General features: G+C 41.0%; 1 protein-coding gene across 1 annotated transcript in view; it reads right to left on the reverse strand.

Moving 5' to 3' along the window:
- The window catches only part of Fgd4 (FYVE, RhoGEF and PH domain containing 4), a 134,737-nt gene that overhangs the window by 65,187 nt on the left and 50,822 nt on the right, over positions 1 to 18,728 (reverse strand). The window contains exon 2 of the mRNA XM_032899826.1: positions 488 to 607. Coding sequence (XP_032755717.1) covers positions 488 to 607 — 120 coding nt within the window. The remainder of the gene's footprint in view (positions 1 to 487; positions 608 to 18,728) is intronic.

An 18,728-nucleotide genomic window follows, 5' to 3' on the forward strand; every position in this document is an offset into this window, starting at 1 on the left:
TCAGAATTATATGAATTTCTCATTTTTCATCTTTCGATTCAGGAGCAATGAGCAGTGTTATCTTGTGTTTTGCATGTAAAACAGCTTAAATCATGGTTAGGAACTTTCTGTCTTTATGCTCACTTCAGTTTTATAGGGGGAGATATGATCAGAACTAAAGGTGATAGGCTCACAGTTGGGTTCACTGTGTAAGTCAGTAGTTATTGGACTTGGCTTGATAGTCATACTTCATACCACCATGAATGCAGTGGCCAGAATTCTTTAATCTACTGGATTTTATTTTAAACTCATCTTAAAGGTTTCTTTTAGAAAGCCTTAGCAAAGAGATTTTAAGGCAACCCAGCAACATGCGAAGCATCATTAGAAAGAATGCACACCTTGTTTCAAGAGCACAGCAAATACTTGCTTCTACCCAAGCAGGTTATCTGCATTCACTCTCTCTGCGGCTAAGTAGACCCAACCAATTGCAGAGTCCCAGGATACACACCTTGTGGCTTTGGATGTGCAGCGGAGCGTTTTGCTGGTGTCCTCCCATTTATTCCCTGAACCTCTGTGGTTGTGCTGCTTGTCGTATGAGGTGGCGTGACCTTTGCACAGGTATTGCTGCCTAGAATTTCAAAGGAAAGAAAAGGTAAAAACAGAGATACAGCACTCTTGTTTAATCAGTTAACCTTCTTCTGACCACATAAAAACAGCATTCTAAGACCTTAGAAACGCTTGGCGTGTACGTGTTATCCTTGACAGATTATCCCGGGGAAGACCACATTCTGTGTGCTCAGAAAGCTTCATATTCACACAGAAGGAAGACTGCTACACAAAGACCTCTCTCTGTCTGCAGAAAGGACAACATGTAGCTGCTAGTTGATACTGTAGTGTCCAGTCAGTGACTGCATTATTCAGAGCCTGGGGAAGAGGTTTGATAAAGACATCCCATCTAGGGATCCCAAGGTTTTTCTCTCCCTAGATAATGCCTAGCTGTGGGTCTCAAAACATGAAACACAACTGGCTGAGAAACACTTAAATGTTCAACATTTGCTGTTTGTCATTTGTATATAAAAAGGCAGTGACTTTGCTTAAAGTGTTTATCAACCATAGGAGTTTCCCTGTGGAATAGTTTCCCAGGGGAATTTTTGGGTCCTTAATGGATACTATCATATTACCTACACATAAAAATATTTCGACTTTCTCAATCTATATCCACTTGATCTCCAGGACTTACCCGTCTCCTCCTGCCAATGCTGATGTGTACCACCATGCCTAGGGCTTTATGTAGGTGTGGGGATCTGAACTTGAATACACATGCTATTTTTAATGAGCTATACTCCCAGTCCTTAACAGTTCTTTTCCATCATTCCTTAAAAATTTCTCCATTTATCCCACAAGTTGTAGAAAAGCACTGTATCTCATGTGCTAGTGAAAAGGCCTTAGTTATGAAATCAAGAGCAAATAAAAAAAAAAGACAATTGCCATAAAACTTCATTTCTTCAGAAAGAGAGAAGGTAGAACACAGGGTGCCAAGAGCTGAGGAAGAGAGGTGGGAATGGCACATTATTACAGCAATTCTCAACCTATATGGGTCATGACCCCCCAAAGACCATCAGAAAAAACATAGATATTTATATTATGATTCATAACAGTAGCAAAATTACAGATATGAAGTAATAACAAAAACAATTTTATGGTCGGGAGTCACCACAACAAGAGAAACTATATTGAAGAGTCAAAGCATTAGGAAGGTTGAGAACCACTAAGTTACTGTTTAACTAATATGGAGTCTCACATTTGTAAGCTGTATGAATTCTGCATATGAAGGGTACAGCATAGCATAATAAAAGAAAGTATTTAAAATTTAAGTTCTAACATGAAACTCAAGAAGGATGACCAAAATGCGAACGCTTCACTCCTTCTTTAAAAGGGGAACAAGAATACCCTTGGGAAGGAATAGGGAGGCAAAGTTTAGAACACAGGCAGAAGGAACACCCATTCAGAGCCTGCCCCACATGTGGCCCATGCATATACAGCCACCAAACTAGATAAGATGGATGAAGCAAAGAAGTGCAGGCTGACAGGAACTAGATGTAGATCTCTCCTGAAAGACACAGCCAGAATACATCAAATACATAGGTGAATGCCAGCAGCAAACCACTGAATTGAGGACGGGACCCCTGTTGAAGGAATCAGAGAAAGGACTAGAAGAGCTTGAAGGGGCTCGAGACCTCAAATGAACAACAATGCCAACCAACCAGAGCTTCCAGGGACTAAGCCACTACCTAAAGACTATACATGGACTGACCCTGGACTCTAACCTCATAGGTAGCAATGAATATCCTAGTAAGAGCATCAGTGGAAGGGGAAGCCCTGGGTCCTGCTAAGACTGAACCCCCAGTGAATGGGATTGTTGGGGGGAGGGAAGTAATGAGGGGAGGATGGGGAGGGGAACACCCATATAGAAGGGGAGGGGAGGGGTTAGGGGGATGTTGGCCCGGAAACCAGGAAGAGGAATAATAATCAAAATGTAAATAAGAAATAATCAAGTTAGTAAAGATGAAAAAAATAAAATTTAAGTTCTATATATTTTGTTATAGTTACACACAATTAAAATTTAAAATTAAATGCAGGAGCAGGAAGCTGAGACCTCCTAACTTCCAAGGCAAGCACAAATCAGAATGAACTAGCAACGGCATGAGGCTTTCACTCTAAAAGCTGCTACCAGCAATGTACTTCCTCACAATGTTTCAGAACTAAACTTCCCCAAACCTCGGTACCAACCATCGAAGATCAAGTATCCAAATGCCCGAGACTATAGGGACGGTCCCATGTGAACTACCCAACTCTACATCCAAAATAATTCACAGACTTGGATGCTGATCACTGCCTTTATTGTTGCTTCTGGATCAAAGCAAGCCCCACACAGAGTCTCCATACTCCTTCTCTAACTTCCAATACAGCTGACAACTTGGAACTAGGCTACGGGAGATCAAGTGCTTAAGCTTCCTCAGTGGCTCCACACTACCAGGAGAAAAGCCTCACGGTCTTTAAATGATCTGTAGTCCCTGCACTCCCCAGCCTCGGCTCCATTGTCAGGGATGTCCTCATTTACGACTGCTCCGTTTACATCACTCCAGTAGCATTGATCTTTGTTCCACACGCTGGCCAAACACATTTTATGATCTAGCTGTCCTCTGATGGGATGCTTCTCCAGGTAATTCTTGGCTACCTGTTTATTTTTTCCAAATCTTAGCTCAACTTTTACCTTCTTAAATCAGATGACCCTGACACACTTCTTTCTGTAGCTGGTCGTCCTACAATCTTTTTCACATCATTTGCCTGTAGTCCTCGTACCATGTAATAACTGGTACACTGCCTGCCTTCTGTACTCGGAATCTGAGCTTTAGAACTCAGCCATCTTTGTTTGGGTAGAGTTCTTGACCACCACCTGTCACATAGTAGTGCACGATAAACATGTTGAACAGATAAATTCTAGAGACCTTGGAGGCAAGTATCTCTTTTCTTACCTAGGTATGCTTTGCTAGACAATAGCAGAATATGTAAGAGTATTATAACTCACAGTGTATTTCCACACACTTCCAATTTTTATCCCAAACTTGAAACATTAAACATTATTTCTATACAAGTTCCAAACTTTCATAAGTATGGGTAAAAGGAGAAAAAAACAGACTTTAAGAACGTTCTTCACATTCCAGAAGAATTTGTAAACATCTGGAGCAGAATCTTCCCAGATGTTCACCCTTAATAACAATAGCAGATGTCAGCTTGCTGCTACAACATGCATTAAAGAGGCTATTGCCCATTGCTATTATGTGCAGGCATGCTCAGGCAATGCTCTGTGAGCCCACATAACATCACACTGTCATCAGAAGGGAAGTAGGGACAACGGTATCTGGCTTATGGTGAACACTTTATAAATAATTGTTTCTATTATCATTTATCTGGAAGCCCATTCTTCCCACTTGCCTTGTCTGTTACAGATAACTTCTCTGCTGCTTGGATGTTCTTTTTTCACCATCCAGCACTTTGGATAATTTCTGGCAAAAATCGTAACTCTTGAAAATCAATACAATAACTCATTATTCAAACCACAAGCAGAAGCACAGTAGCACAGCAAATGAATTTTGAAACCTCAAAGCCTGCTCTTAGTGACACAGTTCCTCCCATAAGGCTACATCTCCTAATCTTTTCAAACAGTTCTAACAACTGGGGACTAAGTATTCAAATATATGAAATCTATGAGGGCCATTCTCATTCAAACCATGGTAACAGGTATATATGTATGTGTATGTATAAATATATGTACATACATATATCTGTGCGTAACTGTATATGTTATATATGAATATGTATGTGTACACATCAATATATTATGTAAGGTGACAGGGTTCACTGTGTAGAACAGACTGGCCTGAAACTCATCATGTGATCAAGAATGGCCTCCAACTTACTGCAATTCTCCTGCCTGTCTCCCAACGACTGGGATTACAGTTATGCACCACCATATCCATATATACATATACATATTTTAAAATGTGAAATGTACCTTCCAGCAAGAGGAGCTTGAAATAGAAATTCCAGCTAGTAGGGGAAAGCAAGGGAGAGTTTGATTGCTGTGTGACAGTGACTGATATTGTAGATCACAGCCATGTACTGAGCCTCTCATTATCTAGCTGTTTTCTATTTTTGTTCTCAGCAAATATGGGTGAAGTCCACCCTTTAAGGGCTAATGTCCTTAAGTTTGCTGAAAGCAGCCACAAACACCAGCAGGGAGGGAAGAAAACCCATGGGATGAGAGATCCAGAACTTCTTGGGTATTTCCCAATTTCCTAAGGAACCTAAAGTCATGTACATGTGAAAATATGCCAAATATCACAAAACTTGTGACAATTATAATTTAGAGCTGTGGTTCTCAATCTTCCTACTGCTGCCACCTTTAAGTACAGTTCCTCGTGTTATACTGAACCCTAACAATAAAAATTGTTTCATTGCTACTTCATAACTAATTTTGCTATTGTTTTGAATTTAATGTAAATATTCTTGGAGATACAAGGCTTACAAAAGGATCATGACCCACAGGTTGAGAAACACTGACTTAGAGCTTCATACTGCTTTAACACTTACATAGTCTGCTGCAAAGATTCTTGCTTTAATATCAGTAAGGTTCTTACCGCAATTAAATTATGAGAGTAATGGTGTCTAACTAAACTGAATGTTCATTTCTGAATCAAGCATGAAGTCTGCAAAGCACATTTTATGCTTTCTTTCCCTCCACTCTAGAATCCTATGGAGTGATATAATCAAGATATTATAAAGGTCATTATAAAAATTAATCAGTGGGATTAAGTAGATAGGTTAATGTCAAATTTGGCATCCATGTTTGATTTGTGGGCACACCTGCAATCCAGCTTATAAAAATCCTTGGGTTTTACTAAGAAACTCAAGTGACTACGTTGATTGTATCTCTGCTCACTATGACCTCAGTTTCAGCCCAGATGATATAGACAGGAGCTTCAAAAGATCCGCTATTCCAGACAGTGCAATTTAATAATTTAATAACAATGCATAGCAAAGAACATGCATGTATTTATTAATAATGATTTATTAACGATTCACGAGGAAGGTATGCTGACAGCAGTCCAGTCTTGATTTGGGATAACTCAACAGACGGAAGCACAATGCAGGTTACTTCCTCTGTTAGCAGCGTTGAGCCCCTTGCCAGCCTATTTTCCAGGTCCTCAGATTTCTGGTATACTTTCTGATCCTCCCACTTCTGACCTTGATTCTCAATTCTGAGGCTGACAAAATGTTCCTACCATGAATTCTCTCTAGAATCCAGGGTCATGCTATGTCAGATTCCCATGATTGTTAGGTCTGAGCTACATGGCTGCAGTTTCTGATAAGCTGATTCCACTCCCAGTTTCTGCTCTCAATATATATCATAAGCAGCCCTGTTTCCAGGTCAAGATGATTAGTATGGAATGGGCCTGGGACTAGGAGGTAAGAGTTCCACTAATGGGTGTGTGTGTGTGTGTGTGTGTGTGTGTGTGTGTGTGTGTGTGTGTGTGTGTGTGTTTGTGTGGTGTCTGTGAAAGACAGAACTCTGTGATATAGTTATATACTAACAAAGATTCCACTCATCACATTTACATGTGATTTATGTGTAGCACAGTGATTTTAAAGAGTGAATAAAAATATTGTTTTAGACTGTTTTAGACTCTAGCACCAATCACAAAAATCATTAGAAACACTGTATTGTAGTATAAAACCAAATTTAAGAAATAATTTCAGATTTTAAATGGAGCTTTAGAATTGTTTTTAAAACTCAAGGTAACAGACGCTGGTGAGGATGTGGAGAAAGAGGAACACTCCTCCATTGTTGGTGGGATTGCAAACTGGTACAACCACTCTGAAAATCAGTCTGGAGGTTCCTCAGAAAATTGGACATTGAACTACCTGAGGACCCAGCTATACCACTCCTGGGCACATACCCAAATGATGCTCCAACATATAACAAAGACACGTGCTCTACTATGTTCATAGCAGCCTGATTTATAATAGCCAGAAGCTGGAAAGAACCCAGATGCCCTTCAGCAGAGGAATGGATACAGAAAATGTGGTACATCTACACAGTGGAGTACTACTCAGCTATCAAAAACAATGACTTCATGAAATTCATAGGCAAATGGAGGGAACTAGAAAATATCATCCTGAGTGAGGTAACCCAAGCACAGAAAAACACACATGGATACACTCATTGATAAGTGGATTATTAGCTCAAAAGTTTGAATTAGCCATGATAGGATCCACAGACCACATGAAGCTCAAAAGAATGCTTCAGTGAGGATGCTTCAGTCCTTCTTAAAAGGGGGAATAAAAATATTCATAGGGGAAGATATGGAGACAAAGTTTGGAGCAGAAGGAATGGACATTCAGAATCTGCCCCACCTGGGGATCCAGCCCATATACACACAGCCACCAGAACCAGACAGTATTGCTGATGCCAAGAAATGCATGCTGACAGGAGCCTGATATAGCTGTTTCCTAAAAGGCTCTGCCAGAGCAAATACAGAGGCGAATACTCACAGAGTACCATTAAACTGAGAATTGGGTCCCTATCGGAGGAATTAGAGAAGGGATTGAAGGAGCTGAAGGGGCTTGCAACCCCATAAGAACAACAATACCAACCAACCAGAACTTCCAGGGACTAAACCACCATCCAAAGAGTACACATGGACAGACCCATGGCTCCAGCTGCATATGTAGCAGAAGATGGCCTTGTTGGGCACCAATGGGAGGAGAAGCCCTTGGTCCTGCCAAGGATGGACCTCCCAGTGTAGGGGAATGTCAGGGTGGGAGGTGGGAAGGGGTGGGTGGTTGGGTAGGAGAACAGCCTCATAGAAGAAGGGCAGGGGTATGGAGTAGGAGGCTTATGGATGGGAAACTGGGAAAGGGGATAACATTTGAAATGTAAATTTAAAAATCCAATAAAAATAAAAATAAAAAATAAAAACAAACAAAAAACTCAAGATAATAATGAATGTCTACAGGGTGAATTTAGATTTAAAATTCATTTTAAGAATTCTACTCAAATCTAGCGCCACAGAGCTCATGACAGTTTTCTCTCCATGGAATATATGCCATTTTTTCCTCCTATCAAAGGATGAGAAATATTGGAGAAAAGGTTAATGCTTGTACCAGTTCAGCAAAGACAGTACCAAGGAGGATCTGTAACATGTAGAGTCATGGGTCTGCAGTGTCCAGGTTACAGACCAGTTCTTGCTAGTCATCTCTTTTGTCAATTACTGGAGGACAGTTACATTCATTTATTGTAGGGCGCCCTCCAGTGGTGAACGACAGTACTGTGCATGCGCAGGTTTTGCACCTGGTGTCAGTTGGCCGTTAATAAGCTAATGAGGGGCGGTACCATGCTAGTGAGGTGATTCGTTCTCTGCCAATCCCTGGAGGACAAGTAGTGGGGTGATAGTGGGGTGACCCGTGCCCCACCAATCCCTGAGAGATTATTAGCATAGTGTTGTGTATATAAGGCGAGCGAATTTGCCGCTCGTGGTCCCCGTGTCAACAATGAAGGTGTCCTGCAGTAAAGGCTGTTGAGAAGAATACAACCGTGTTGCGTCTTCCTTGCCGGCCTAGGTGGGCGTGACAATTTATGATGCATGTATTGCTCTTCACTGTTCTTCATTGACATAGTCCTTATGATCTATCCTTTCATATAAAAGGTTACATGCCATTCCTGATCTAAATAATAAGAGCAACAAACTATCAACCCATGGTACAATTCTATAACCCTGGTTCTGCCCCTAACGAGCAGGCTGATCTTGGGCGAGTACAAGTCTCTGGGTGTCCTGGAACTCATTAATAGCAGCATAACTCACTTGAGCTTACAACCAACTCCACGCACACTCAGTAGAACAGCAGTGCTACATTTATTCTCTTATTGCCCTAGACCTGCCTTGCGTAGCTCCATTTAGACTGTAATCTATGTTTATTGTAAGTATCTTCCTGAGATATGTACTGCATGGGAAAACTACACTTTGTGGTTCTCAGCAATCACGACCATTAGACTCACTTATGGAACATTTAAAAAGGAAATGGCTACACTTGGCCTGAGCCTTAAGTTGTTTCATCAAACTCTCAGATGGGGGTGAGCCCCAGGGGTTAGAAGTTTTAAACTTTCTACTAAATTTGAATGCCCTCAAGCTGAGAACTATGCTCTTGTCTTTAATCAAATTAGTATTTAGAATGGAAGCTATATGACATGAATCCTACCTATGATTTTAAACAATTAAGCTAAAATATTGCCGAAGTTAGAAAAGGTAGGTACCACATAGCTCTGCTAACATTTTACAAGAAGTTATTTGGGCTTATAGTACCACGTTTAAGTCACAGCCAATGTTTATATGCCAAGCATGGATCCCTCCTCACAGGTAGATGGGAAAAGTAAGACTAACTGGCTGCCCGCATGTAGAAAAATCTTGTTCCTTCACAATTTCTGGCAAGAAAGAAGAACTGGAGGTCAAGTTAATTAATAACCACTCATGTCCATATGACTGAACCGCTCAATGACATTTTACCAGAGCTTTGAGGGGTTTTTGCATACATATGTGAGGTGAAGCATCTTCACTTAAGAGCCCATGTCCTGACACATTTCTGTGCCTTTACCATACTCGATAGTATAGAGCTTTTCTAAGTTCTGTGAGACATTCTACCAAGCCACTGACCTTAGCAGGTAACAGAACCTCCCACACATCCAACTGGTCAGAAGGGGAAGCAGTTTTGTGGTCCTGTGTATTTAACCTCTGAGTTTTGAGGCTAACTCTAGGGGATCTTAGTATCAAAATTAAAATATGGGACACCTGGTTAGTGTCAAAGGCAGGGTTGAGACTTAAAGTTGGTGTTAGGAAAAAAACTCTCCAGTTTAGGGGCAGAAGTTTTCTAGGAATTAAAAGAAATTATAGTCTTTCTAAAAAAAAAAAAAAAAAAAAAGAAAAACCCTACGATGTTACCCATTTTGCAAAAAGCCAATTTTTAGGAGTATGTCAGTGCTTCTTTGCAAAAAGGAAAAATATATCCCTTATTATGAGGAAATCTCTCCAGACTTTGTAGATTTTCATTTGTTTTATATTTGATTTTTTGGTTAGTTTTTCTGGTAAGTTTCTCCAAATTAGATTTCCAGCTGCTAAAATCCTAGCCAACCAGTTTCTGTAAACAGGCTTCAGCTAAAGTCTTGCTGACGTTCACTTCCCCGCCGCCTGGGTTCATCTGCACATTTTGCACTTCTGCAAACCAAAGTGAGCTGCATGGCAGTAGCTCACATGTCCCATTCATGCATGCACTTACCCGTGTACACACACACACACACACACACACACACACACACTTCTTGAAAAGTGTAGGCCCTGTGACCCTGCCTCCAGGCTCTCTTCTCCCAGGTATGTCAAGTTGGCAACTAATCTTAGCCATGACACAGGGCAAGCCTACTGATCTGAGCTCCAGCACAGATGCCATAGTGGAAGGAGAGAACCAACTCCTAAGTTGGCCAATGACCCTCACGTGTACATCACAGCACCTGCTGTGTACACTCCACGAACTCACATCACACCACAGAAAATAAGTGAATAAAATTAACCTGTGCAGGCTCAAAGAAACAAGACCAAGTTACCACCGCTGAAGAGAACTGCACCATACTCCTACTGACTCACTCAGCATGCTCTTTCCTGGCCTCCTCTGGCACCAGGTACGCAAAGGGATGTGCACAAAATACATGCAAGCAAAATACCCACACACATTTAAATTATATTTAAAAGACTAAGCAAAGTCCAAATTGCAGTGCACTCTATATAGTAGGAGGATCCGTGCTGTAAGTTTGAGGCCATCCTGGTTTTTCATATTCGATTCCAGGCTAGCCAGAACTTGCCTCAAAAGTACCAAACAACAATGAAAACCAATCAAACAAAACCAAAACAAGAAAAAAAAAAAAAAACCTTAAACAAAAATATGATAAAAAGGTACAAATGACACTAAGTACATATACACATATTTACTTTACACAACTTAAAAGAAATAGAATCACCCACTGATGTGTGAAGAAATGCTACTATCCTTCAGTTAGGTTTCTTCTGTAAGGCCACCATGAAGGCCACACTGCTGCCATGCCCCTTCTCCACAGTGCTGTCTGTCAATGCTGGCTGTTCCAACACTGGTCCCCTCTCCCCCAGAACCACCTTCCAGAAGGGAATGCAGATTTGCTCTAACCATACCAAACTGCTTGAAGATAGAAGTTATTTCAAGAAAAACAGAACTTAATAAATGGAGTGAGAGAAGTTACTTCCTTTTTGCTGCATTTGTTCTTTTAAAATTTCACAAGTGGAGTTACCATGGCAACCTGTGAGCCTTACAGAAGCCCTGAATGTCACACAAGAGAAGTGGAAGCAGAAGTCTGCTTTCTGCCTGGAAGGGAGAAGAGCAGGGCTTGACATGGGGTCCTTCGAGCTAGGGACAGTTCTAGTGGAATCAGCCCCACCTGACTTCTGTAGTGTCTCTGACCTAGAAGGAAGGAGGAGAGTTGCCACAAGTAAGAGAATTTTGGCAACCGAGAACTCCCAGCTATTTTCCCTTCATCTGGCATTTTTCAGGAGAATATATGGTTCTATCCACACAACAACAGAAAGAAAATAGCTGAAGAAATGACCCCATGTCACCATTCTTTTAAAGTCTCTATTTCCTTTTTTAATTGTGTGTGTGTGTGTGTGTGTGTGTGTGTGTGTGTGTGTGTGTGTGTGTGTGCTGTGTGTGCTGTTGAATCCCATAGAGCAGGAGTTACAGATAGATTTCAAAATGCTTGACGTGATCCTGGAAACTGAACTTGGGTCCTCTGGAGGAATAGTCAGCTCTCCAGCTCTCCTCCTCTGAGACAAGGTCTTGTGTAACACAGGCTGTCCTTGAACTCCTGACCCTAAGGCCTCTGGCTGGAATGTGCTGGGGTTAAAGCTTTATATAATCATTTCTTGGCCAGATTTCAAAGTTTTGCTGTTTGGGTTTTTGGCAGGGAGGAAGGGATGCTACTGAGACACGCTCTCTCTCACTATATAGCTTGAGGAGACACGCTCTCTCTCATTATATAGCTTGAGGAGACACGCTCTTTCTCACTATATAGCTTGAGGACACACGCTCTCTCTCACTATACAGCTTGAGGACACACGCTCTCTCTCACTATATAGCTTGAGGAGACATGCTCTCTCTCACTATATAGCTTGAGGAGACACACACTCCCTCTCACTATATAGCTTGAGGACACACGCTCTCTCATTACATAGCTTGAGGACACACGCTCTCTCTCACTATATAGTTTGGGGACCCACGGCAAGCCTCCGTCTAGCTATCAGAGCCAGCTTTGCACTTCCGTTTAGAACAATATTTTTAGGAGATTCTTCCTATCACATGATTATAATTTTGTTTTTGTCTTTTGAGACACGGTTTCTTTGTTCATAGACTAGGCTGGCCTTGAGCTCACAGAGATAACGCCTGTCTCTCTTCTCCAAGTGCTAGGATTAAGGGGATACCCCACCATGCCTGGCTAACTGGCTACGCTTTTACTTTATAGTGGAATTTCATTTCTGTTTAAAAGACTTAGTTTCTTATGAATTCACTCCCTAGAATATGCGAGGAAACCACAGGGGCTTCACACTACCACTAAGAGTAATAAACAAGTAATGCAAAAGAAGTCTTAGCTGCGTCTGACATGCATAAACAAGGGACGTGCAACTCCTCAGAGTTCTCCATCCAGACAAGACCGAGCGAGGCTGCTGGACTTTGTGTGACCCACAGGCCAACACATCCTCTTTCTGCTGGAAACTGTCTAACCTTGCTCATCCCAGAAACAGAAGCAAACGGAGAGACTGGCCTGGTCCTTTGCACTCCTTCTCTTGGCAGCTGAACAACAAGTATTTTAGCTGACTTCTGTTTTTTATTAACCAAACAAATTTTTGTTTTCTTAAGCGAGAGAAAGCTTCCTAAAAAAGACAAATGCTGTGAAGGAATACTTATTTTAATCCTGTACATGAAAAAACAAGGCGAGGCTTATTTTTAACTTTAAATAAAACCAAAACTCTGGCCTGGCACACGGATTCTACACCAATCCACAGTGTAAAAACAACATGGAAAGATACATTAGAAAGTGCACCTACATACCTCATCGGTGGACACAACTCCACAGGAACAGTCCGCTCGGGTTTAGTAAGAAAATAGCTGACTTTCCTCTGCTCGTGTGTTTAAAGCCTCTTGGCTTAATAGTGGGGAACTGGCCGGCGTTCTGCGGATGCACTGCAGACTGAGGCATTCTTAGGCCTCACTGTGTAAGGACAACCCGTGTGTCACTTGCTACACCTCCCTGGGGCTGGGCTGCTGTGTCACTCAAGGGAGTAGATGAGGATGGAGAGACATCTACTTATAATAGTGAAGTAAGCAGTGGAGCAGCACAGAAACTTCAAGTACAATTGAGAACAGGATGGGTTATAAACCCACTTGTGCCTGACCCAGCAACAGTCCTCGGGACAGGCTACAGAACACAGCTGCTCCTCTCCTGAGTTGCTCTCCCATCCCCTCCACCCCACCCCTCCCCTTCAAGAGCTGCTATAGATTCGAGTTCTGGAAACTAAGATTAATGTCTCAAGTTGAATGAACCCCAAGTGCTATTTTGTTACAGTTAACTTTCTTTTTTTAGCACAGAACACTGATGTTCGGAGAATAAACTGTGCAGAATTACTACATAGTACAAAACAATTTCCTGAAGAAAGAGGTTTTATTTCACAAGACGAACTGGTAAAAATACTTACTGCTCACCATAATATATATATATATGTATATATATATGTTACATAATTGGGAAAGGACTTTAATTTTTTTTCTTACAGCCTTGAAAAACTAAAAGTAAATAAAACATCCAAGCCTCTTTGAATTAAAGTATTTATGATATCACAGAAAGATGACAGATTAATAGACTCTTTTCCCACATATGTAATGGTCTTCACGTCTTACATGCATGAAAATTACACACACACACACACACACACACACACACTGGTGTGCAGTGAGACAAACCAGCTTTTTTTTGGAAAAACCAACCAACCAACCAACCAACCAAACAAACAAACAAACAAGCAAACCAAGCTCATTCTGAACTCTATGCTGGCCTCTTCCACAGTCTCCCTGCAGTGAACACCTCCATACCCAGCTCATTCCTAATGAACTCCTCCCAAGTAACCCTGGTCAAGGCCTGTACTTCACTGCAGACTGCCTCAGTCACTACAAGTGCATGCTTAACTGTGCGTGCAACGGTACGATGGCAAAGGCCCTTGACAGCCCAGCAGAAGGACATCAGAAGGAGGATCCAGACATTTGCCCTCTTCTTTCCCAGAGCTATTCATTCACAAGAGACTCTTAGTAATGGCGCCTGCTTGGCAGGATCTCCTGGCAATCATTTTAACATTTTAATCATATAACATGAATTATAACTGTTTATAAGTATGTTTAATGTGGTTGGAGATGTGGCTTAAGGGTACGGCATATGTTTAGCACATCAACAGTCAGTAACACACATACACATAACACACACATTACAGGCTGCTTGCATTTAAGGAATAGCTTGTTTTCTGCAGATGGAAAAATTTTAATATACATTTAAATTTACATTCTTTTTAATTAAAACATAACCATATCACTTCCTTCTCACTCTCTTTCCCTCCAACCCATACAGTGTGCCTCGGATTCATGATCCCTTCTTCTCTTAATATTGTATGTACAATACACAACTCATACAGATATATATATATATATCTGTCACCTGCTGTATCCTTTTAGTGTCGCTTGAAGAGAAGCCAAGGAGAAGTCTGAATTGCCCTTATTTTCTGTATAAATCCTACCATGTCTATTTAAATCTCACTGAACAGGGGAAAAAAATTAGCCCTGCTTACACCACCACTGAGCCCTGTCAAATTTTACCACTGTCAAGAGTCAAATGTTTCTGTCTCCTAAACAGCCTAAGCCTCCATGGCAAACTTAAATTACAGACTCAGGTTTGCTTTTCTTTTCCGTGAATAGCTAACATTTACTTTGTGCCAGGTACTTCTTAGGCTTTCTATGAGACATTTCACTAAACCCTTACTTATTGTAAAAATCGTTTTATGATTTTATAATCATTTAATGAAGAGAAAATGAGGTTTATGAGTTTTAAAAGGTTGACTGTTCATATAAATAAAATGACAAGCCTTAAGAAGTTAATTTAAACTGGCGGTGATAATGCATACCTCTAATCCCAGTACTCAAGAGGCAGGGGCAGGTAGATTTCTGAGTTTTAGGGCAGCCTGATCTACACAGTGAGTTCCAGGACAGCCAAGCCTACACAGAAACACTGTCTCAAAAACAGGACAAAACGAACAAGCAGACAAACAAACAGGCCAATTTAACAAGTTATGGCATAATTGCATTCACTTTTCCTTTATAGACGAAAGTCAGAAAACCACAGTATTCTCAGGAAAGTGACATCTAAACTGAGGTGAACTTACACCAAGACTTCAGTGGCAGACTGCACGCTTAGCATGACTGGGACTCTGGATTCAGCCCACATTTCAAACTAACTGACAAAACGAATGGAAACCCAACTGTCTACAAGTAGATAGTGTACAAATACAAACAAAGACAGAAGTGAATTCTAGGCTTTTCAGTACTGTCCCTAGGAGTTACCTGTCTAGTTAACTATGTATTCACACTCACACTATATGTGAACTAATTATCTCTTTACATAAACCCCTTTAACACAGTGTAGTAGTGTCAGCACAAGGATGAATTCTTCTAAATAAATAGGTTCTGCTACTTTCATTGATTTAGAATGTTTGTTATACAAACCACTGTAGAGAAGACCTATACTCCACACTAACCAGGTATACTTGTTCCCAGAATTCCTTGCACCTTCATTTGCAGATATGATTTTATAACATAAGCAACACCAGGAAACTTCTACAGCTGATAAACACTTGCAGCAAAGTAGTAGGGCACAAAATTAACACACACAATCAGTGGCTTTCCTAAGCACAAATGACAACAAACTGAGAAGACATCGGGGAAACAACATCTTTCACAATAGCCACACACACAAATTATCTAGGGATAATTATAATCATGAAAGACTTGTGCAATAAATTATTTAATCCTGTGTTCATGGATTGGTAGCATTAATATAGTAAGAATGGCCATCTTACCAAAAGCAACTACAGATTCAGTGCAACCCCCATCATATTTGCAACATAACTAGAGATCTTGAAAGAACAATCTTCAGCTTCATATGTCAACACACACACACACACACACACACACACACACACACACACACACACACACCCCCAGAATAGCTAAAACAATCTGACCACAACAAGAACTGTTGGAGGGTATCACCATCCCCAACCTTAAACTGCACTACAGGGGCATAGCAATGCAAACAGTGTAGAATTGATTTAAAAACAGAAACATTGACCAATGGCTTCTAAGATGAAAATGTAAGTCCACATACTTATAGACACATGATTCTTGACAAAGAAGCCAAAAATTTATACTGGAAAACAAGACAGCATCTTCAATAAATGGTGCTGATCAACACAGATGGCTGTATGTGGAAGGAACTAAATACATTCATATTCATTACCCTGTATAAAACTCAACTCCAAATGGACAAGAATCTCAACATTAGGCCAGAATCACTGAGTCTGACAGAAGAGAAAGTGAGGATTAGTCTTGAAGGCATTAACCCAGGAAAGGACTTTCTGAAGGACATCAAAAGCATAGGCACCAACAGCAACATTAATAAATGGAACCTCAGGAAACTTAAAAGCCTCCATATGGCAAGCGGCACCATCATTTGGACAAATTCACAGGCTACAGAATAGAAAAGGATCTTACCAATTACAATTCAATAGGGGGTTAATATCTAAAATACTTAAAGAATTAACAACAAAGAAGTAGACACCCAGAAAACAACCTAGCTGAAAAGGGGACTAAATGGAGAGTTCTCAAAAGATGAAACATAATTGGCTCAAAATAACTAACAACCAAACACACCTCACAAGGAAATGTTCAACTTCCTTAGTCATCAGCAAAATGCAAATCAGAACTACTCTGAGTTTTCATCTTTGCCAGTAATAGTCAAGACGAACAAAACAAATGACAGCCCATGCTGGCGACGATGTAAGGCAAGGGGGCCACTCACCCACTGCTGGTGGGATTACGAGCTTGCATAATCACTATGGAAGTTGGCATGGCTGCTCCTCAGGAAGCTGGAAATAGATCTCATTCAAGAACCAGCTATACCGATCCTACACATATGCCCAAAGGATACCTCCTCCTACTCCAGAGACATTTGCTTATCCACATTCATTTCTACTCTTTTTATAAAATCCAGAAATTGGAAAAGGCCTAGATGTCTACTAGCAGAATGAATGAATAAAGAAAATACAGTACATTTACATAATGAAATACTACTCATCTGCTAAAACAAAAACACAAACCCCTAAATCATGAAATTCCCAGATAGATAGATAGATTTAGGGAAAGTCATTCTGGGTGAGGTAACCCAGGCCCCAAAAGACAATTATATGGAGTGTATTCACTTATATTTGTATGTGATGTTAGGTGTTAGTCTTCGACAGGTACACTACAATCCATAGAACTATAGAGGTTAGGTATAGTGTAAGGGACTAGTGGGAAGGGAAGAAACTAAGGTAGGGGAAAGAGTGTATAATTTGAGAGATCAGATGGAAATCTAATACAGTAGAAGCATCTTAAAATACATACATATTTGAAGAAATCTAAGTGGAACCAAGTAATGGGAAAGACAAAACCCTAATTAGACATCTCTCATCACCAAATGAAACCTCCAGTGTCAGGAATTGGTTCCATCTAATTAACCAACTAGTCACTGGCCAAATGATCCCACGGAAAATCCCCAAACAACTCAGGCTATTGCCAAGAAAAGACTATTGGTGTCTCTACAAAATTAACTGATGATTAGTCCCCACTGCTAGAGACAACAAATAAGTCAAGCTGGTGCCTAGCTAGAGCCTCCACCCTTACTTAGTGTTCATGGTACTGGAAGGCACTCTGCACATGACCTGAGGAGAAATGTAAACACCAACCCAGCTATAAACTCTGAAATCTACAAGGGTGACCTTCCTGTGTGATACGCTGGTGCCAACGGCGGCAGTCACCAACCACTATCTGATTGGATTTAAGGCCTACCCCATGAGCTGGAACTCACTCCGATCACTGCTATGGTGGCCAAGAACCTGAGACTAGTTAGGTCATGCCTAGGAGAGAAAACAAATTCTGCTAAAAGAAAAAAAAGGAAAAAAATGACTCCTAAGGACACGCCGTTATACCCACATATAAGTACCTTACTCAGCCACCAACGGAGAAGCTTCCTCTTTTAGCACATGGGAACAAAGACAGAGACAAACAACTGGACGATATGCAGAGAGTAAGTAAGAGACCTTGGAACACCCAATCCTACACGGGATGTCTACACCAAACCCCTCCCTTCAGGGCTGGGGGGTGGAATGTGGAGGAGGAGGCTAGAAGATATCAAAGAAACTGTGTCTTTCAGACAGAACAGAACTAAGGCACCTATGAACTCCGAGACTACGGCAGCAGGCTCATATCCAGCCCAAACGGGGTCCCAGTGCTGAGAGAGGAAGTGCACATGCCACGCCCCTAACACAGAGCCTATGTCCAATTGAAAACCCATTCACAAAGGAAAGAGTAGTTCTCTCCAAGGAGTCTCACTGGTGTACACTTAAGGGAGGTCCCAAATCCAGCAGTATGTGGCCAACGCAAAAAATGAACTCAGTGGTAGCTTTGGAGATGTTTTGTCTCATAATGCTTTTATTTATTATGGTGACTGGTTTTGTTTTTATGGTGTATATATGTGCACACGTGTGTGTGTGTGTGTGTGTGTGTGTGTGTGTGTGTGTTTCCAGCTTTGTTTCTGTATTTTCCTTCTCTGTTTGTCTGTTTGCTTTGTTTTATTCTAGTTTGTTTGTTCTTTTATTGCCCTGTTTGGTTTCTAAAGAGAGAGAAAAAGAAAGTGTAGTGTTGAATGGGTGGGGATGTGGGGGGATCTTGGAGGAGATGGGAGAGGGGAAACCACAGTCAGA

The sequence above is a fragment of the Rattus rattus genome, chromosome 4 (genome assembly GCF_011064425.1).
Source record: "Rattus rattus isolate New Zealand chromosome 4, Rrattus_CSIRO_v1, whole genome shotgun sequence".
Classification (NCBI taxonomy): Eukaryota; Metazoa; Chordata; class Mammalia; order Rodentia; family Muridae; genus Rattus; species Rattus rattus.